The following is a 22,011-nucleotide window of genomic DNA, read 5'->3' as shown; positions in this document are numbered from 1 at the left end:
GGACATTCCTGAAGAACTCATCGCAGGAGAACGTCAGGTAAGATAGATTATTATGACGTGTTCTTGTATCTCCCCAGCTTGCCGGAGGGGCCGGGGGGACGGTGGGGATTAAATCTTGAAATTGTAGGCGGTGTTTCCTCAAGAGGGGAGGAGCCAAGGTCTCTCTCTATGGTGCTGTCCTGAAAGACTCCTGGAAAAGGACGTTACCGGTAAGTACCGTATTTATCAGCGTATAACACGCACTTTTTTTCCCCTTAAAATCAGGGGGAAATCGCGGGTGCATGTTATACGCCGATCCCCTGCGATCCTGAGCTTCAAAATCGCCGACCGCGATTTGAAAATGGCGCCGAAATACACAGAGCCGGTCCTCTGCTCTTCTCGGCCACTTTCGGCTTCACTCGAGCGCCGCTCGGCTCCGCTCACAGTCACGCCCATCCCGGGCGGGACTACGAGTGGAGCCGAAAGTGAACGAGAGCCGCCGAGAAGAGCCGAGGACTGGCTCTGTGTATTTCGGCGCCGGCGGCGCCATTTTCAAATCGCGGTCGGCGATTTTGAAGCTCAGGATCGCAGGGGAGCCATTTTCAAACTGCAGTGACAATGAAAAGTCACTGCAGTTTAACTGCAGCCTGAGCAAGGCTGCAAATGGACACAGAAAGCTGCAGATCAGCACTGACAAAGCTGCAAGGCTGCAAATGACACTAAGGCTGCTGACTGCAAGGCTGCAAATGACACCAAGGCTGCTGACTGCAAGGCTGCAAATGACTGCAAGGCTGCAAATGACACTGGACAAGCATGCAGATGGACGCTGTGCAAGGCTGCATTGATGGGCATTTAAATGTAAGTTTTTTTCCTTTAAAACATTTTTTTCCTTTATAATTCCCTCCTAAACTTGGGGTGCGTGTTATACGCCGGCGCGTGTTATACGCCGATAAATACGGGTAACTCTGATTTCTCCCTCCAAAGAGATTCTTAGTTATCTATCCCATGGAGGAGAAATTCACCAAAAAATGGAATGTACCAGCAGTTGATGCTGTGATTTCCAGTGTGAATAAAAGTCTAACTTGTCCAGTAGACAATGCACAAATGCTTAAGGATCCAACAGATAAAAGGTTGGAGTTCCTATTAAAGTCCTCCTTTTTTTTTTTTTTTTTTTTTTTTTGGCAGGTGCCGTTACTCAGCCTGCGGTTGCTGCAATAGGCATCTCTCAATCCCTAAAGGACCAATTTAGACCGGGCCTTAAAGAGGTTCCTGCACAACAAGCCTTATGTTTTGCCATAGATGCCATTAAAGATTCTATTCACCAGGCGTCCCGCCTTGCACTTGTGCTAGTACACATGTGTAGAATCCTGGTGGTTAAAAAATTGGTCAGCCGAAGCACCATGCAAAAAGCTCCTAATTGGTTTTCCTTTTCATGGGGATCGGCTATTTGGGGATGATTTGGACAAATACATCCAAACTATTTCCAGTGGGAAAAGTACTCTTTTTCCAGTCAAAAGAAAGTATAAACGCCATTCATTTAAGCGGGCTCTTTCTCCTGTGCCAGGGGCTTCCGCCTCTAGGCAGTGGCGACATCCTCCGCCGTCAGACTCTAGAGGAAAACCTCAGGGTCAGGCCCAGGCTCAAAAGAAGTCCTGGGGCCAGAAACCTGCAAAACATAATTCTAAAGCCTCATTATGAAGAGACGCTCGCCACGGTGGGGGGAAAACTTCTGCAGTTTTCAGAAGTCTGGCAAAAGGAAATTCAGGACAGATGGGTCATCTCCACGATAACTCTGGGGTACAAACTGGAATTTTGGGACTTTCCACCGTCTCATTTCCTGTGGTCAAACGTTCCCAAAGATCCAGGAAAAAGACCATCTCTGTTTCGGGCACTAGACCGATTAATGGCTCAGGGGGTGATCATACAAATCCCCACAGAAGAGCAAGGTTTGGGTTTTTATTCAAACCTCTTTATGGTACCAAAACAGATTGACCCATTCTAGATCTAAATAATCTAAATCAGTTCCTGAAGATCTGCTCCTTTCGCATGGAGTCGATCAGGTCAGTAGTTTCTATCCTACAAGGAGGAGAACGTCTGGCATCTATCGACATCAGGGATGCATACCTGCATCTCCCTATATTTCCCGCTCACCAAAGGTTTCTGTGGTTCAAAGTAGAACAGCATTTTCAGTTTTTAGCCTTGCCCTTCTGGCTATCTGCAGCACCCTGGGTGTTCATAAAAGTGCTGGCCCCACCTCTAGCCAGGTTAAGGGCATAGGGCATAACAGTCTTGGCGTACCTAGACGATCTATTGCTAACAGACCAGTCGGTGTCTCCTTTGGAGCAAAGTGTACGCATTACAACCAGTTACCTGGAAATTCTAGGCTGGATTCTCAACCTAGAGAATTATTCCTTAAAAACTCTAAAAAGGCTGGAGTACTTGGGTCTGATCATAGATACAGCCCAGAAAAGGGTGTTCTTGCCTCAGGCAAAGATCAACTCCATAAGAGAGCTAGTGCGGATGGTCAGGTCAAAAGGAGATCCCTCCATTCGCCTTTGCATGAGGTTGTTAGAAAAGATGGTGGCTTCATTTGAAACAGTTCCCTATGCCCAGTTCCATTCGAGACTGTTGCAAAACAGTATCCTGTCTGCTTGGAACAAAATGATTCAAGCTTTATACTTGCCAATGCGGCTGTCCCCAAGGGTGTCCCAAAGCCTCAGTTGGTTATAAACCCAGAATCTGCTAAAAGGAAAATCCTTCAGACCAGTTATCTGGAAGGTGGTAACGACAGACACCAGCCTTTTAGCCTGGGGAGCAGTACTAGAGAAGACAACTGTCTAAGGACAGTGGTCAAGAACCGAGAAAGCCTTGCCCAGCAACATCATAGAGATTTGGGGAATGCGTCTGGCTCTGAAGGCCTGGAATTTCAGGTTACGGGATTGTCCTGTCAGGATCGAATCCGACAATGCCACAGCTGTGGCCTATATCAATCACCAAGGGGGCACCAAGAGTCTTGCAGTGCAGACAGAGGTGAACCATATTCTAACTTGGGCAATAAGGAATGTTCCATGCCTATCGGCAGTCTTCGTTCCAGGAGTAGAGAATAGTTGCCAGCAGTTATTCCCGGGGTAATGGTCTCTCCCCCCCCCCCACGTTTTTCGGGCTGTTTGCCAAAGATGGGGGACTCCGGACGTAGATCTTCTGGCGTCCGGGTTCAACATGAAGTTAGTCAACTTTGTGTCCAGAACAAGGGATCCACTCGCATGTGGAACAGATGCGTTGGTGAACCCGTGGGATCAGTTCTCACTAATTTATGCATTCCCCCCTATTCAGTTCCTGCCACAACTTCTTTGCAGGATCAAGCTGGAAAGAAAGCCAGTAATTCTGGTAGACCCAGCGTGGCCCAGAAAGAAGGTCCTGGTATGCAGAAATCATAAAGATGGCGGTGGAGGATCCATGGTCCCTTCCACTACGGCCAGACCTACTCTCACAGGGACCAATATTCCATCTTACCTTACGAACGCTAAATTTAAGGGCTTGGCTATTGAAACCCACATTCTGAAGAAACGTGGGCTTTCCGGGTCAGTTATCTCTACCTTGATTAATGCAAGGAAGCCAGCTTCCAGAACTATATATTAGAGTCTGGAGGGCTTATGTTTCCTGGTGTGAATCCAAGGGTTGGTACCCACGAAGGTATATCATAGGCAGAATTCTTGCCTTTCTAAAATTAGGGGTAGAGATGAAGTTGGCCTTGAGTACTATTAAGGGCCAAGTCTCAGCTTTATCGGTCTTATTTCAAAGACCGCTTGCTGCACATTCTTTAGTCCGGGGTTTTATGCAAGGGGTGATGCAGCTTAATCCGCCAGTCAGAACTCCTTTGAACCCTTGGGACTTGAACTTAGTTTTGTCAGTGTTACAAAAACAGCCATTCGAACCAATACAACATATTCCCTTAGTCCTTCTGACAAGGAAGTTATTGTTCTTGGTTGCTATATCCTCAGCAAGGAGGATTTCGTAATTGGCTGCTCTTTCTTGTAAAGAGCCATACTTGATTATTCATGAGGACAGAGTGGTGTTGCGCCCTCGTCCAGGTTTTTTACCAAAAGTGGGCTCAGGTTTCCACCTGAACCAAGACATTATCCTGCCATCGTTTTTTCCGAAACCATGTTTCAGGGAAGAGAAGTCACTACATTGTCTTGATGTGGTGAGAGCGGTCAAAGTCTATTTAAAGACGACTGCTCAGATCCGGAAGACTGATGTCTTATTTGTACTGCCAGAAGGTCCTAAGTAAGGACAGGCAGCGTCGAAATCCACTGTCGCTAAGTGGATTCGGCAAGTTATAATTCAGACTTTTATGATTTAACCACTTAAGGACCGCCTAACGCCGATTTACGTCGGCAAGGCGGCACGGGCAGGCAAAATCACGTACATGTACGTGATTTGCCTCTCGCGGGTGGGGGGTCCGATCGGACCCCCCCCCGGTGCCCGAAGCGGTCCCGTTCTGTTCCCCGGCGATCCGAGATGAGGGGGAGGCCATCCGTTCGTGGCCCCCCCCTCGCGATCGCCGCCGGCCAATGGGAACACTCCTTTGCTGCTGTATGCTAAACAGCAGCAAAGGAAATGATGTCATCTCCCCTCGGCTCGGTATTTTCCGTTCCAGCGCCGAGGGGAGAAGACATCAATGTGAGTGCACAACACACTACACACACAGTAGAACATGCCAGGCATACAAAACACCCCGATCCCCCCCCCGATCGCCCCCCGATCCCCCCCAATCACCCCCCCCCCCCCTGTCACAAACTGACACCAGCAGGTTTTTTTTTTTTTTTTTTTTTTTTTTTCTGATTACTGCATAGTGTCAGTTTGTGACAGTTACAGTGTTGGAACAGTGAGTATTACCCCCCTTTAGGTCTAGGGTACCCCCCTAACCCCCCCTAATAAAGTTTTAACCCCTTGATCACCCCCTGTCACCAGTGTTGCTAAGCGATCATTTTTCTGATCGCTGTATTAGTGTCGCTGGTGACGCTAGTTAGTGAGGTAAATATTTAGGTTCGCCGTCAGCGTTTTATAGTGACAGGGACCCCCATATACTATCTAATAAATGTTTTAACCCCTTGATTGCCCCCTAGTTAACCCTTTCACCACTGATCACCGTATAACCGTTACGGGTGACGCAGGTTAGTTCGTTTATTTTTTATAGTGTCAGGGCACCCGCCGTTTATTACCTAATAAAGGTTTAGCCCCCTGATCGCCCGGCGGTGATATGCGTCGCCCCAGGCAGCGTCAGATTAGCGCCAGTACCGCTAACACCCACGCACGCAGCATGCGCCTCCCTTAGTGGTATAGTATCTGATCGGATCAATATCTGATCTGATCAGATCTATACTAGCGTCCCCAGCAGTTTAGGGTTCCCAAAAACACAGTGTTAGCGGGATCAGCCCAGATACCCGCTAGCACCTGCGTTTTGCCCCTCCGCCCAGCCCACCCAAGTGCAGTATCGATCGATCACTGTCACTTACAAAACACTAAACGCATAACTGCAGCGTTCGCAGAGTCAGGCCTGATCCCTGCGATCGCTAACAGTTTTTTTGGTAGCATTTTGGTGAACTGGCAAGCAAGCACCAGGCAGCGTCAGGTTAGCGCCAGTACCGCTAACACCCACGCACGCACCGTACACCTCCCTTAGTGGTATAGTATCTGATCGGATCAATATCTGATCCGATCAGATCTATACTAGCGTCCCCAGCAGTTTAGGGTTCCCAAAAACGCAGTGTTAGCGGGATCAGCCCAGATACCTGCTAGCACCTGCGTTGTGCCCCTCCGCCCGGCCCAGCCCAGCCCACCCAAGTGCAGTATCGATCGATCACTGACACTTACAAGGCACTAAACGCATAACTGCAGCGTTCGCAGAGTCAGGCCTGATCCCTGCGATCGCTAACAGTTTTTTTGGTAGCATTTTGGTGAACTAGCAAGCACCGGCCCCAGGCAGCGTCAGGTTAGCGCCAGTACCGCTAACACCCACGCACGCAGCATACGCCTCCTTTAGTGGTATAGTATCTGAACGGATCAATATCTGATCCGATCAGATCAGATCTATACTAGCGTCCCCAGCAGTTTAGGGTTCCCAAAAACGCAGTGTTAGCGGGATCAACCCAGATACCTGCTAGCACCTGCGTTTTGCCCCTCCGCCCGGCCCAGTCCAGCCCACCCAAGTGCAGTATCGATCGATCACTGTCACTTACAAAACACTAAACGCATAACTGCAGCGTTCGCAGAGTCAGGCCTGATCCCTGCGATCGCTAACAGTTTTTTTGGAAGCTTTTTATTGAACTGGCAAGCACCAGCGGCCTAGTACACCCCGGTCGTAGTCAAACCAGCACTGCAGTAACACTTGGTGACGTGGCGAGTCCCATAAGTGCAGTTCAAGCTGGTGAGGTGACAAGCACAAGTAGTGTCCCGCTGCCACCAAAAAGACAAACACAGGCCCGTCGTGCCCATAGTGCCCTTCCTGCTGCATTCGCCAATCCTAATTGGGAACCCACCACTTCTGCAGCGCCCGTACTTCCCCCATTCACATCCCCCAACGAAATGCAGTCGGCTGCATGAGAGGCATTTTTATGTGCTCCCGAGTACCCCTACCCAACGAACCCCCCAAAAAAGATGTCATGTCTGCAGCAAACGCGGATATAGGCGTGACACCCGCTATTATTGTCCCTCCTGTCCTGACAATCCTGGTCTTTGCATTGGTGAATGTTTTGAACACTACCATACACTAGTTGAGTATTAGCGTAGGGTACAGCATTGCACAGACTAGGCACACTTTCACAGGGTCTCCCAAGATGCCATCGCATTTTGAGAGACCCGAACCTGGAACCGGTTACAGTTATAAAAGTTAGTTACAAAAAAAGTGTAAAAAAAAAAATATATATATATAAAATAAAAAAAAATAGTTGTCGTTTTATTGTTCTCTCTCTCTATTCTCTCTCTCTATTGTTCTGCTCTTTTTTTACTGTATTCTATTCTGCAGTGTTTTATTGTTATTGTTATTGTTATTGTTATTATGTTTTATCATGTTTGTTTTTCAGGTATGTAATTATTTATACTTTATTGTTTACTGTGCTTTATTGTTAACCATTTTTTTGTCTTCAGGTACGCCATTCACAACTTTGAGTGGTTATACCAGAATGATGCCTGCAGGTTTAGGTATCATCTTGGTATCATTCTTTTCAGCCAGCGGTCGGCTTTCATGTAAAAGCAATCCTAGCGGCTAATTAGCCTCTAGACTGCCTTTACAAGCCGTGGGAGGGAATGCCCCCCCCCCCCCACCGTCTTCCGTGTTTTTCTCTGGCTCTCCTGTCTCAACAGGGAACCTGAGAATGCAGCCGGTGATTCAGCCAGCTGACCATAGAGCTGATCAGAGACAAGAGTGGCTCCAAACATCTCTATGGCCTAAGAAACCGGAAGCTACGAGCATTTTATGACTTAGATTTCGCCGGATGTAAATAGCGCCATTGGGAAATTGGGGAAGCATTTTATCACACCGATCTTGGTGTGGTCAGATGCTTTGAGGGCAGAGGAGAGATCTAGGGTCTAATAGACCCCAATTTTTTCAAAAAAGAGTACCTGTCACTACCTATTGCTATCATAGGGGATATTTACATTCCCCGAGATAACAATAAAAATGATTTAAAAAAAAAAAAAATGAAAGGAACAGTTTAAAAATAAGATAAAAAAGCAAAAAAATAATAAAGAAAAAAAAAAAAAAAAAAAAAAGCACCCCTGTCGCCCCCTGCTCTTGCGCTAAGGCGAACGCAAGCGGCGGTCTGTCGTCAAACGTAAACAGCAATTGCACCATGCATGTGAGGTATCGCCGCGAAGGTCAGATCGAGGGCAGTAATTTTTGCAGTAGACCTCCTCTGTAGATCTAAAGTGGTAACCTGTAAAGGCTTTTAAAGGCTTTTAAAAATGTATTTATTTTGTTGCCACTGCACGTTTGTGCGCAATTGTAAAGCATGTCATGTTTGGTATCCATGTACTCGGTCTAAGATCATCTTTTTTATTTCATCAAACATTTGGGCAATATAGTGTGTTTTAGTGCATTAAAATTTAAAAAAGTGTGTTTTTTCCCCAAAAAATGCGTTTGAAAAATCGCTGCGCAAATACTGTGTGAAAAAAAAAAATGAAACACCCACCATTTTAATCTGTAGGGCATTTGCTTTAAAAAAATATATAATGTTTGGGGGTTCAAAGTAATTTTCTTGCAAAAAAAAAAAAACTTTTTCATGTAAAAAATAAGTGTCAGAAAGGGCTTTGTCTTCAAGTGGTTAGAAGAGTGAGTGATGTGTGACATAAGCTTCTAAATGTTGTGCATAAAATGCCAGGACAGTTCAAAACCCCCCCAAATGACCCCATTTTGGAAAGTAGACACCCCAAGCTATTTGCTGAGAGGCATGTCGAGTCCATGGAATATTTTATATTGCGACACAAGTTGCGGGAAAGAGACAAATTTTTTTTTTTTTTTTTTTTTTTTTGCACAAAGTTGTCACTAAATGATATATTGCTCAAACATGCCATGGGAATATGTGAAATTACACCCCAAAATACATTCTGCTGCTTCTCCTGAGTACGGGGATACCACATGTGTGAGACTTTTTGGGAGCCTAGCCGTGTACGGGACCCCAAAAACCAAGCACCGCCTTCAGGCTTTCTAAGGGGCGTGAATTTTTGATTTCACTCTTCACTGCCTATCACAGTTTCGGAGGCCATGGAATGCCCAGGTGGCACAAAACCCCCCCAAATGACCCCATTTTGGAAAGTAGACACCCCAAGCTATTTGCTGAGAGGTATAGTGAGTATTTTGCAGACCTCACTTTTTGTCACAAAGTTTTGAAATTTGAAAAAAGAAAAAAAAAAAAAGTTTTTTCTTGTCTTTCTTCATTTTCAAAAACAAATGAGAGCTTCAAAATACTCACCATGCCTCTCAGCAAATAGCTTGGGGTGTCTACTTTCCAAAATGGGGTCATTTGGGGGGGGTTTGTGCCACCTGGGCATTCCATGGCCTCCGAAACGGTGTTAGGCAGTGAAGAGTAAAATCAAAAATTCACGCCCTTAAAAACGCTGAAGGCGGTGATTGGATTTCGGGGCCCCGTACGCGGCTAGGCTCCCAAAAAGTCCCACACATGTGGTATCCCCATACTCAGGAGAAGCAGCTAAATGTATTTTGGGGTGCAATTCCACATAGGCCCATGGCCTGTGTGAGCAATATATCATTTAGTGACAACTTTGTGCAAAAAAAAAAAAAAAAAAAAAAAAAGTGTCACTTTCCCGCAACTTGTGTCAAAATATAAAATATTCCATGGACTCAATATGCCTCTCAGCAAATAGCTTGGGGTGTCTACTTTCCAAAATGGGGTCATTTGGGGGGGGGTTGTGCCACCTGGGCATTCCATGGCCTCCGAAACTGTGATAGGCAGTGAAGAGTGAAATCAAAAAGTTACACCCTTAGAAATCCTGAAGGCGGTGATTGGTTTTCGGGGTCCCATACGCGGCTAGGCTCCCAAAAAGTCCCACACATGTGGTATCCCCGTACTCAGGAGAAGTAGCTGAATATATTTTGGGGTGCAATTCCACATAGGCCCATGGCCTGTGTGAGCAATATATCATTTAGTGACAACTTTTTGTAAATATTTTTTTTTTTTTTTTTTTTTGTCATTATTCAATCACTTGGGACAAAAAAAATAAATATTCAATGGGTTCAACATGCCTATCAGCAATTTCCTTGGGGTGTCTACTTTCCAAAATGGGGTCATTTGGGGGGGTTTTGTACTGCCCTGCCATTTTAGCACCTCAAGAAATGACATAGGCAGTCATAAACTAAAAGCTGTGTAAATTCCAGAAAATGTACCCTAGTTTGTAGACGCTATAACTTTTGCGCAAACCAATAAATATACGCTTATTGACATTTTTTTTACCAAAGACATGTGGCCGAATACATTTTGGCCTAAATGTATGACTAAAATTGAGTTTATTGGATTTTTTTTATAACAAAAAGTAGAAAATATCATTTTTTTTCAAAATTTTCGGTCTTTTTCCGTTTATAGCGCAAAAAATAAAAACTGCAGAAGTGATCAAATACCATCAAAAGAAAGCTCTATTTGTGGGAAGAAAAGGACGCAAATTTCGTTTGGGTACAGCATTGCATAACCGCGCAATTAGCAGTTAAAGCGACGCAGTGCCAAATTGGAAAAAGACCTCTGGTCCTTAGGCAGCATAATGGTCCGGGGCTCAAGTGGTTAAGGGGTAAGATTCCACCTTTTCAAGTCAAAGCGCACTCTACCAGGGCGGTTAGTGCTTCTTGGACAGTGCGTCACCAGGCCTCCATGGCTCAGATCTGTAAGGCTGCAACTTGGTCTTCAGTACATACATTCACCAAGCTTTATCAGGTGGATGTAAGGAGGTATGAGGGTATCGTCTTTGGGCGCAGTGTGCTGCAGGCAACAGTACAAGTCCTCAAGTCTGCGGGTGCCCTACGGGTTGTGTCTCCCTCCCCTCAAATAGCATTGCTATGGGACGTCCCACATAGTGATTACTATGGTGCTCTGTGTCCCATGATGTACGATAAAGAAAATAGGATTTTAATAACAGCTTACCTGTAAAATCCTTTTCTTGAAGTACATTGTGGGACACAGAGGTCCTTCCCCTCTTTTTGGGGTTTAGGTATATTGCTTTGCTACAAAAACTGAGGTACTCCTGGTAGGAGGAGGGGTTATATAGGGAGTGAACGTTCCTGTATTGGGTATACCAGTGTCCATCACCTGAAGGTGCCTATATACCCACATAGTGATTACTATGGTGCTCTGTGTGTCATGATGTACTCCAAGAAAAGGATTTTACAGGTAAGCTGTTATAAAAATCCTATTTTTTTTCAGACACTAAAGGGCTAAAAATGTCTGAAAAACGCCTCCCCTGCCACCTCAGTGTGAAAGCCTGAGTGCTTTCACACTGGGGGAGGGTGCTTGCAGGACGGGGAAAAAAAAAAGTACTTCGGCAGCAGAGCTTTGTGGGCGCTTTTAACCCTTTTTCGGCCGCTAGCAGGGGTTAAAAGTGCTGGAAAATCACCACCGACGCCACATCCCCCCACAGTGTGAAAGTGTCCTTAGGGTAAAGCTATTGTCAGCTAAAATATGTCTGAAGATAGAACTCCTCTGCATACTGGACTCCTCTGGACACTGCATTGGAGAGATTTTTTTTACTCTGTTCTGAGGATAACTTTTTTTTTTTCTTAATTTTTTCTTAATTGTACATCACAGGACACAGAGCCATAGTAATTACTATGTGGGTTATAGGCCACCTTCAGGACACTGGCACACCTTAAGACAGGAAGTCCACTCCCTATATATCCCCTCCCACTACTGGGAGTACCTCAGTTTTTTCGCCGGTGTTGGTCACGAGTAAAGATGTGCTGTGCTGAGCTCCACTGGAGCAATCCCTGCTGGGGCCAGCTATGTAGCCGTATCCATTCAAAGTGTCTTTTTAGGCCGAATTGAATGGTACCCGGGCCTCGTGGTGGAAACACGAGGTTTAGCCCGTAACGCTTCTCTTTTCAGAGAGCTGGACCCCGGGATCCAGTACTTTTGGTTTTTTTCAGCCATAAGGTTTTTCTGGCAGGGTCTTTTACGGGTCCAGGAGTGTGGATCCCATGATAAAAAGGGGCCCCGGTTCCTGAAAGTTTTTAAACGGAGCCCACCATGGGAGGTGAAGATTGGGTCTGTTGGTTTTACCACAGAAAACCCTGTGGCGGGAAAGGTAAGTGGAGTTTTCTAAGGAATTTTGACGTTTCTTAAGAATTGTCTCCGTAAAAAAAAAAGTAAATGTTATCATGCCTAAAAGTCACCACTGGGGGCTGTATAGAGCACGTACCTTGTCATGCTTTCCTCAAAGATCACGCTGTCTCAGCAGAGGCTGCAGATTTCCTCCGGCGAGCAGCCCAGGCCTCTGGTAAGATCGGGGGGGATTTTCTTCCAAAAAAAACAAATGCCCACCTGGACAAGCTCTCCCCCTCTCCCTGGATAGGGAGAAGCCAGAACGATCGGCGATGCCACTCCATTTTTTACTGCCCCTGCACAGCGGTTTTTTACCAGGTCTCCTCCTCGCCACCCTCCCCCCCCCCCCCCCCCACCACCACCACCACCACACACACACACGGCGATCCCGTTGGATCAGAGGCCCACGCTCGTGCTTTAAAGACGCTCTTTTGAAAAGACGGGGGAGGGGGGGCACGATGTCACGGAGGAGGTGGGGCTTAGCGCGGCGTTGGCGTGCGACAACGTCCAGCGTGGGAGTATGTTTTAAAAGCTCCATTTTTGCTGGCGGCAGCTGTCGGAGGGACACGAGCAAAAAGGGGCATGTAAGTGGTTTGGTGACACAGGCATTTCCTTGGCACATTTACTAAAAGCATCAGGCTGAGTGTTAAATAGCAGCGGCAGTTGCTGGACTATTTGCTCAAGCAGTGGATGCGATTTCCTCTGGTAGTACCTCTGCATTTATGCATCGGGCTATGGTCAGAAGGGGGGTAGAAACACCCCAAAAAGGGCTCAAGAGGGACTCCTTCAAGCTCAAAAAAGCCTAAACTCATCTTTACTATGGCATCCTCCCCTGAGAGATCTGAAGTGGCTGGTCAGAGTGAGCCATCAGGGATATCAGGTGTTGCAACTGTTTCCAACACTGCAGCCCCTGTCTGTTACTGAAGTTTTTTTCCTCAACCATATTGGGATTGGAGCAGAGGGTAGAGGCTTTAATCGCATCCCAGAGTGGGACTAAGCACGATAGGTCCCCTTCCGTTACCCAGGACCTCAAACTGAGGAACCGGGGGCGGGAGATGATGAATTTAGTTCTGTCAGCATTACAGAAACAGTCTTTTGAGCCGATACGACCTATTCCCTTGGTACTTTTGACAAGGAAATACGTTTTTCTGGTAGCCATATCTTCTGCAAGAAAAGTATCGAAGTTGGCTGCTCTTTCTTGTAAAGAGCTATATTTAATTATTCACAAGGATAAGGTAGTATTGCGTCCTCATCCTAACTTTCAAAAAAAAAAAAAGAAAAATTGAAAAAGTGCTAAATATCACAGAAAGAAAGCTTAAATGGCCCACATCCCTAGAATACAATATTGAAAAACAGGTTTCATCTATATGGGACTTTTAGTTAGGGCAAGTAGCTAATGAGATATGGAACGAGTATTAAAAAGTATAAATCTTTTAATAATATGAATTATAAGAATAAGCACATACATATACTGTACCCCTGAGGAAGAGAATACAACCATTGCAAATCTTGAAACGCATCAGGTACTTCTGTTGTATCCACTTGTAGTTCAACACATATATTGTGGTTACTGTTTGTACAATCAAACTGTACTGTATGTATACTAGCCCCCAGAGATTTTTTTTTCGGATTAATTTTCACATTTTTATATATATGCTTATTCTTTTAATTCATATTAATAAAAGATTTGTACTTTTTAATACTTGTTCCATATCTCATTAGCTACTTGCCCTATCTAAAATTCCCATATAGAGGAAACCTGTTTTTCAATTTTTTCATCCTAACTTTCTACCGAAGGTAATGTCAAGTTTTCATTTAAGCCAGGATATTGTTCTACCTTCATTTTTTTTCCAGAACCCGGTTCTACGGAAGAGAAGTCACTACATTCTTGATGTGGTGAGAGCAGTCAAGGTCTACTTGAAGGTGACTGCTCAGATTCGTAAAACTGATGTTTTGTTTGTATTTCCTGAAGGTCCTAAAAGAGGACAGGCATCAAAATCTACTATTTCCAAATGGATTCGGCAAGTAATTGTTTAAGCTTATGGTTTAAAGAGGAAGATTCCACCTTTTCATATCAAAGCGCACTCCACAATGGCTGTTAGTGCTTCGTGGGCAGTGCATCACCAAGCCTCCATGGCTCAAATCTGCAAGGCCGCAACTTGGTCTTCAGTCCATACATTTACCAGATTCTATCAATTAGATGAAAAAAGGCATAAGGATATCGCTTTTGGGCGCAGTGTGCTGCAGGCAGCAGTATAAGTCCTCTGATCTCATGGTGCCCTAATTTTGTTGTCTCCCTCCCCTCAGTTGGCAATGCTCTGGGACATCCCACATAGTAATTACTATGGCTCTGTGTCCCGTGATGTACGATTAAGAAATTAGGATTTTTTTAACAGCTTACCTCTAAAATCCTTTTCTTTAAAGTACCTCACGGGACACAGAGGTCCCTCCCTTCTTTCTGGTATACATGTGTATTGCTTTGCTACAAAAACTGAGGTACTCCCATTAGTGGGAGGTGTTGTTATATAGGGAGTGGACTTCCTGTCTTAGGCTGTGTCAGTGTCCATCACCTAAAGGTGGCCTGTAACCCACATAGCAATTACTATGGCTCTGTGTCCCATGATGTACTTCAAAGAAAAGAATTTTACAGGTAAGCTGTTATAAAAATCCTATTTTTTTTTTTTTTTGTTTACTAGAGCATACTAGAATCCTTGTCAGCTTTTTATATTGTCTGGTTATTTTCGATCACTTAGGCTACATTCGCACCTGGGCATCTTGAATAGTGGGCAGAATCTCTGCGATTCTGTCCACAATTTCAAAACTCTCTTGTAAAATGCCAAATCGCAAAATTCTAATTTCTGATGCCATTCACCTTAATATGTGGTGAAGTTCTGCTGTTATTGTCCCGCGACAAATCGTGGCAAACCGAGTTGCGTGAAGCTTGTCGCCCAAAAATAGCTCCTAGACCTATAAACATAAATTTCCCTAAAAAGTTTCAAAAAATAGATGGCCCTGATGACTAGATTCTACCTTATCTACACATACCACTCAGTTGCAGAGAGATGACCTGGGCAGCTAAAGGAACTAACTGCCAATGGCTACTTTATGTACCTGATTGTAATATATGTTGGGGTGTGATAATAACTGTGTATATCTCACTGTCCTGATTTTAAAATTATTAAACCTGGAAACATTTTGTATGGAAAATGTATCGTTCTATTGGGAGGTTTCACATGAGAGGAATGGCGTGATCTGTGGGTTGCAAGATGTAATTGTAATTATGCTTTCTTTTTTGTTTATATACCTGGTATGTTTTTCTTTCGCTTCTGCTTGTTTTATGGAAGTGCCTTTTTTATTTTAAGTTCTGTTGTAAACTGAAAAAATGTTTCAAAAAAAAATGACTTTTTTTTTTTTTTAAAGGGGTTGTAAAGATAAAAATTTTTTCACCTTAATGCATTCTATGCATTAAGGTGAAAAAACTTTTGACAGTACCGCCGCCCCCAGCCCCCCCGTTTTACTTACCTGACGCCTCGAATCTTCGCTGCTCGTCCTCATTGCAGCTCAGCCTGGTCGCTGATTGGCTGCAGTGGATGGATTGAAAGCAGCGCAGCCATTGGCTCGCGCTGCTGTCAATCACATCCGATGACGCGGCGCGCCGGGGGCGGGGCCGAGTGATACAGCGAGCGGCTATAGCCGCCGGCTGTATCACGGGAGCGCGCCCGCAAGCACTCACCACCATGCGAGGGAGCTCGCATTAAGGTGGTAAATGCTTGCGGGGAGGAGCTGAAACAGCCGCCGAGGGACCCCAGAAGACCAGGTTCGGGGCCACTCTGTGCAGAACGAGCTGCACAGTGAAGGTAAGTATGATATGTTTGTTATTTAAAAAAAAAAAAAAAAATTACCTTTACAACCCCTTTTAAAGCTCAAACTTTTTTTGGGTGACAAACTTCACGTGATTTGGTTTGATGCAATTGCAGCATGATTTATCGCGACAGAACCACACTCAATTTCAGATCTTAATGGCACCTAAAAAGGCATCTGAAATTTGTGTTGTGCAATTTGTCATTTTACCACAGCGTTTTGAAATCACAGGCAGAATAGTGGATGTGAATGCAGCCTTACTGTCTGATTACACCTGGAAGTTTTGAATTTGATTTCAAAACGCTCTGCTAAAATGACAAATCTCAATGCAAATTTCAGATGGCATCCATTTAAATAGCACCTAAAAACATGGTGATAAATGGCACTGCAATCGCAGCAAACCGCATCGCATGCAGCTTGTCGCCCAGAAAGAACAGGAGCTTATTTTAATCGACAAGCTTAGCATGATGCATGATTAGTATGATGCAGTTTCCCAAAATTACAGCGCGATTTAGCGTGCCAGTATCGCACCACGTTTTTAGGTGCCATTAAAATGAATGGCATCTGAAATTCACGTTGTGTGATTTGTCAGTTTAGCAGAGCATTTTGAAATCATGGACAGAATCGTGGTGAGTTCTGCCCACGGTTCAAAACACTCAGTTGTGAATGCAGCCTAAAACTCAATACCAAAGTAAATTCATAAAGTTTTGGCTATAAGGATGTCAACATTTAATGCATGATGGATGAAGTCCTAAGACCTCATCCATCATTCTTAAGAAAAACTTGCTTATAGTTTTGGTTTTCAGAGTCGTGCCTTTTGGTTTTCCTTTCAGCAAGGAGAGAAGTTGCGGGAAAAGCAAATGGTAAAAATCATCGCATGTACACAAGAGTCCTTAAACCCAGCAGAGCTATTCAAGAGACACTCTAACACTCCAGCATCTGAAGTGGCTGAGAAAGGCAGTAAACAGAATGAGGCCACCAATGGAAAAGAACTATCAAAAGCTACAGCCTCTGAGGAGTGCTCTGTACAGGACCAACTGCTGGGCAACATCCAGGAGATGTTCCAGGACTTCCCACTTCAGGCCAGTGAACAGGATGCAGATGATGAGGCTGCTGAGGACACTGATGATACAAGCTCTGTGACTTCTTCTGCCAGCTCGACCACCTCCTCAAAAAGCGGCAGTGGGGCTAGCCGTAAAAAGAGCATTCCTCTGTCCATACGAAACTTAAAGAGGAAACACAAAAAGAAGAAAAAGAGCAAGGTGTACAGAGAGTTTAAGCCAGGGGACAGGTTTGTAAGTGGGGGAACCCCAAAGCTTTGGACTGGTCTTCCAGAATGACTTCCCCAGTGTTTCTGTTGTGTAGGGATAGATGTATTAAGTTCATGGTCGAACAAAATGTATTTTTTAAAATTATTCCTGAGAATATTGCCCACAAACTGTTTACCTAAAGTAAAACTCTAGCTGACAGGAAAATAATCTCGTTCTGGTTAAATATATCTAGTTGAAATATTTTAGCACACATCTTTGTAGATCCTTGTTTGTCTTCTGTAAATGGGTCATTCCATTGAGTTTCTAAAAAGTGCTAGGGGGGGGGGGGGGGGTGTTTGCTCTAGCCTAGTTACTAAAAATGAGCTGGCTTATAAGGGGATTAAAGTGCTTCTAAAGGCAAAACAGTGTTTTACCCTAATGCACTCCCTGCATTAAAGTGGAACTATAGGCAAAACTTTTTTTTATTTTTCATTTTAGATTAGGGTAGGGAAGGGTTATAACCCCTGTCAGATTTTTATTTTTGCCCCATTGGGGGGATTTACCTTTTTTGTTTCCTATCCCATAGCCAAAACAGGAAATCGGTGGAAATCCCTGCAAATTAAGGGAATCCAAGTCACTAACTACTAACTAGGAACTAGTGTCCATATTGGAGATTTCTCCTCTTTTTATTTTTCTGTGGACCACCCAAAATTCTGGATTTTCTTTTGCTCTTGAAGTGGTTGTAAATCCACAATGGGGGGGGGGGGGGTCAATTCAAGACAAAGACATAATGAGCTAGTATGCATAGCTGCAGTGCCCGTACACAGCACCAGCCGGTGACATTTCTCCCCGGAGTTACTTACGGGTATCATGGCTCCAGGTGCTGTGATTGGCCTGGAGCGATGACGTCACTCCCGTGCATGCGCGCAGGAGCCGCCGGTAATGGCACACTCACTGAAGCAAACGGGATGTACGTGCCATTGCTTCAGTGAGCGTATGCCGATGATGTTGGCACATGCAAATACAGAGAATATCTCCTAAACCGTGCAGGTTTAGGAGATATCCGGGGTAGCTACAGGTAAGCCTTATTATAGGCTTACCTGTAGCAAAGAGTGGATTGTAAGGGTTTACAAGCACTTCAATGATAATGGTAAGCATGATCTATTCACAAAATACAAAGCCTTATGTGAATAGACAGTGGAGGGGAAGGCAGAGCGGCAACTGTGTGAGAAAGCAGCATCGACCCTGTCAGAGCACTGGGAGAATAGCGATGGCTTTGTCAGTAGGGAAGGTATCGTTTCGGTGTACCTGCAAAGCAGGGATATGGAATCATGCCTTCCCCTAGTAAAAGCACCTCCCATAGTACACAGAAACACTAGCTAGGCTCACAGTTAACCCTTTGATTGCCCCTGATGTTAACCCCTTCCCAGCCAGTGTCAGTACAGTGACAGTGCATATTTTTTTAGCCTAGGCAGACTGCCGTTCTGCCTGTGTAACAAATGATTAGCGGGTGCCAGCGGACATCGAGTAAAACCACAGCAGGAGCGAGGCGCGTATGCGCGCCCCCCACCCCGGGGAGCCGGATAACATATATGTGTATAATATTAAAATATATATATATATATATATATATTTATATATATATATATATATTTATATTATTTTATATATATAATATTTAACCCACGCACAACTGTTGCCCTGTAGCAGTAAAACTGCTATGGTATGGGGCAGACAGCAAGTAATTAAAGAAATCCAGAGTAGTCAAACTTTTAGCACAGCCCATAAAGGCACATTTGTGACTCATTATTAAATCAAGTCCAGTTTATACATACCGAGTCAATCATAGTAACTACAGGGCAGCGGATTCCAGCCTGACGCATCCAACCGATTCACCCAAAATTTCTCAAACTTATCAGGGTGCAGTCTGTGTGCCACCTGTATGTCTTATCCACTCAGTGAGCGTTAGAGTGATCCTTTACCCAAATTTTAATTTTGAAGTAACCTGTTTTTTTGCGCCGTCAGGACAAACCCCAGCAGCATATACTTGCCTTTCCTTCTGTTTCCAACCGCTCCATTCAGATCTGGGAGCCAAAGGAAATACCCAGTACTTCTTGGTATGGAGAAATGTGACTTGGCTGACGATGAGACAGCACCAGCATGGGAGAGTCCATATTGCTCTGTGAGCTATAACTCATGGATTACATTGGATCTAATATACGGAATTTGTTTACTTCCAGTGGCTGAATGGAGCAGCAGGGTAGCAAAAGGAAAGCAAGTACATATCTCTATGAATATCATGTGCTGCATGGGATAAGTACAGATGGACTTTAAGCTGTGTTAGAAAGAAAGCTTGTCAACCGAGTAAGGCAGGCCATACATGATGCGATTTGATTTTCTTTCCTGCAACCACGGGTTGTAGGAAAGAAAATTGCTTGGTGAATCCCTCCCACGGAGCTGTTGTGTTCTCCCAGTGCGGGCGGCGTGGGGATCCATCCCTGCTGGGAGAACACAGTGGCTATAGCCGCTGACAATCGCATGTAAAAATATGGTATGCTGGCTGTACCAAAGTCGACCAATGGATCGGCATTGGTACAATTGGCCTGCCCATAGATGGTTCAAATCTCGACCGGTCCCTCTTAAACTGGCCGAGATTTGAACTGTCTATGGCCGGCTAAAGTGATCTCTGAACCTAAAAACACAGACACCAGATGTGTTTGTATGTAATTTATTACATCCTCCTCTGCTCCCTAGGAGACAATAAGCAGTGGCAGCTTCCATCTTTGAGCCTGGTCTCTATCACACATCCTGTCATCCATGCTCCCCCAACCAGTAGAGACACACATTGCAAGTGGATGGGGTACAGATGCGTGGTCCAATCCGGAAGAGTGGTGTATTGAGATTTTATGTACCCAGCTCAAAATCAGTACTACCAATAAAAAAAAAAAAAAAAAAAAAAAAAAAAGTACCAGCCTAGTTACTTTTAATAGTCTTCAGTACTGAAGATGAAAACGGTAATATCTGTATGGCTAATGTTTCATGTCTCTCCATCCCTTTTTAGGGTGGCAGTTGAAGTGATCACTACAGTGACTACTGCAGATGTTATGTGGCAGGATGGCACTTTAGAAACTAACATAAGGTCTAACGACCTGCTTCCCATCCAGCATTTGGATAATAATGAGTTTTGTCCAGGCGATTTTGTGGTGGATAAAAGAGGTTAGTGAATACATAAATATAATTCTTTCAAGAAATACTCCTATCACACTGTTTACTTATTCGCTTTTTTCTTTTTTTATCATCAAATAGCCCACACTCTGCATGATACCAGTGTGTATGGTGTGGTCCAGTCTGGAGACCACACAGGGCGTACATGTGTGGTGAAATGGATCAAGCTGAATGCTGAAGAAGATGATGTTGAGGTAAGTGAGGGTGGTCAATGCAGTTTGACTGGTTATAAGCACCAGTTGTTTTCGGTTGAATTTTGGTGGCTCAAGTGACCTATCGGCTTACTAGGGACCCTGTCACCATGTCCATTCTGAGTAAAGTGGCAGGGTCTGTTTAAAGTTCAACCCCCCCCCCCCCCAATGCCTTCTCACCATAACAGTTATCCCCCTTTCTTCTTGTTTCTATGGAAGCCATTGCAAAATAACAGGGGCTTTTGGGTATGGGTACAATGACGTACTCCCTAATACAACAATCAATCACTAGCCCAAGCACTGTCACAAGACGTAAAGGATAACATTGCCACTCTTTAGTCTGACACCAGCCAATTTTATGGTGGGTACCAAGGAATGAAGAGTGTCTGGGAGTTCTGTGAAGGTTGTGGGTAAAACTCCCAGGTTTGTACCACAGCTATGGTCATCGCAAGAGATTGCATTTTGCTTGTATTCTACACCAAAGACAATGCAGCAGTAGACGTTTGCAGCTTAACTGGGTACAGAGAACTAGCCACTAAATTCTAGTAAAATGTCAGTGACTGAGTCACCCCAGAACCTCCGCCCCTAACCATTATATGAGCTTGAAGCAGACTGACCATTTTAAAGTGAACCTGTCACAAACCTGTGCATATAATGAAATAAAATGTATAAGCAGTGGTTAGCTTTAGTGAAAATTTGGCAAAACAGTTAGTAGACCTGGAGATTAGACAGTTAAACTTGCTGTATAGTCAAGCCTCATTTTTATGACTTCCAAGGGTTAAGTTAGACTTGAAGCCAGGAAAGGAGCAAGGATGTGGCGTCGCTACTGCCAGGCAACCAGAGAAGTGCCCTGCATCGCCTGCTAGGTGCCTGAGTTCCAACGCCACCTGGCATGTGTGTAATTATTATTATTATTATTATTATTATTAATAATTTTTTTTTTTTACTCTGAAATAGGGTACAGAACAAAGTGTTAGCTCTGTATTCTGTGTGCCGAATGGAAGAGTTTGCGTGTGTGTGTTTTTAAAATTTTTTTTTATTATTATTGTGCTGAGATTTATGCGTGCTTATGTGATTGTCACTTGTAGCACAATATTTAAAGCATATTTTGTGGATACTAAGACTAAGGCGTGTGTTCTATATATACAGCAGGTAGGCTCAGGTTGCCCTTTAAGCTTTTCCCACTGTTAGCACAACGTGGCCATGCCTGCCATTTGTTGAGGGCATGTCCTAGGGTACCACCAGTCTTTCCCAATCCTAGCAATACCCCTGGGGCAGGGCCAAGGACGACTCTTACAAAAAATTGAGCTTTGCATGCATCTTCAAACGCCTCTGGACCTACAGATTGATTTGATATGAACTTTTTATTGCAGCTGTCCTGTCTTATCAATTTTTCATCAAATGCTTTGGTTTTGGCTGGGTTACTTTAAAGCGGAGTTCCAGTCATATTTTTGTTTGTTAAAAGTCAGCAGCTACAAAAAGTGTAGCTGATGACTTTTAATAAACAGCCACTCACCTGTCTCATGGTCCAGTGGTGCACTCCCCCACTCTGTTCTCTCAGTGTGCTCCCTCGATGGAGCCGGCATCTCTACTATAGACACCTGGCTGTGACAGCTTGCAGCTTCATAGCCAGTTGCCACCTGCGCATTCATGAGTGGCGCAGCGCTCTTTGACTGGTCCGTA

General features: G+C 44.5%; 1 protein-coding gene across 1 annotated transcript in view; it reads left to right on the top strand.

Moving 5' to 3' along the window:
* UBE2O (ubiquitin conjugating enzyme E2 O) overlaps nt 1–22,011 on the top strand; it is a 136,391-nt gene that overhangs the window by 65,366 nt on the left and 49,014 nt on the right. Inside the window, exons 9-11 of the mRNA XM_073606196.1 lie at nt 16,496–16,953; nt 19,974–20,128; nt 20,219–20,331. Of these exons, the coding sequence (XP_073462297.1) occupies nt 16,496–16,953; nt 19,974–20,128; nt 20,219–20,331 (726 nt within the window). The remainder of the gene's footprint in view (nt 1–16,495; nt 16,954–19,973; nt 20,129–20,218; nt 20,332–22,011) is intronic.

This window comes from Aquarana catesbeiana, linkage group LG12 (assembly GCF_042186555.1).
Source record: "Aquarana catesbeiana isolate 2022-GZ linkage group LG12, ASM4218655v1, whole genome shotgun sequence".
NCBI lineage: Eukaryota > Metazoa > Chordata > Amphibia > Anura > Ranidae > Aquarana > Aquarana catesbeiana.
This window is presented reverse-complemented; position numbering and strand designations above follow the sequence as displayed.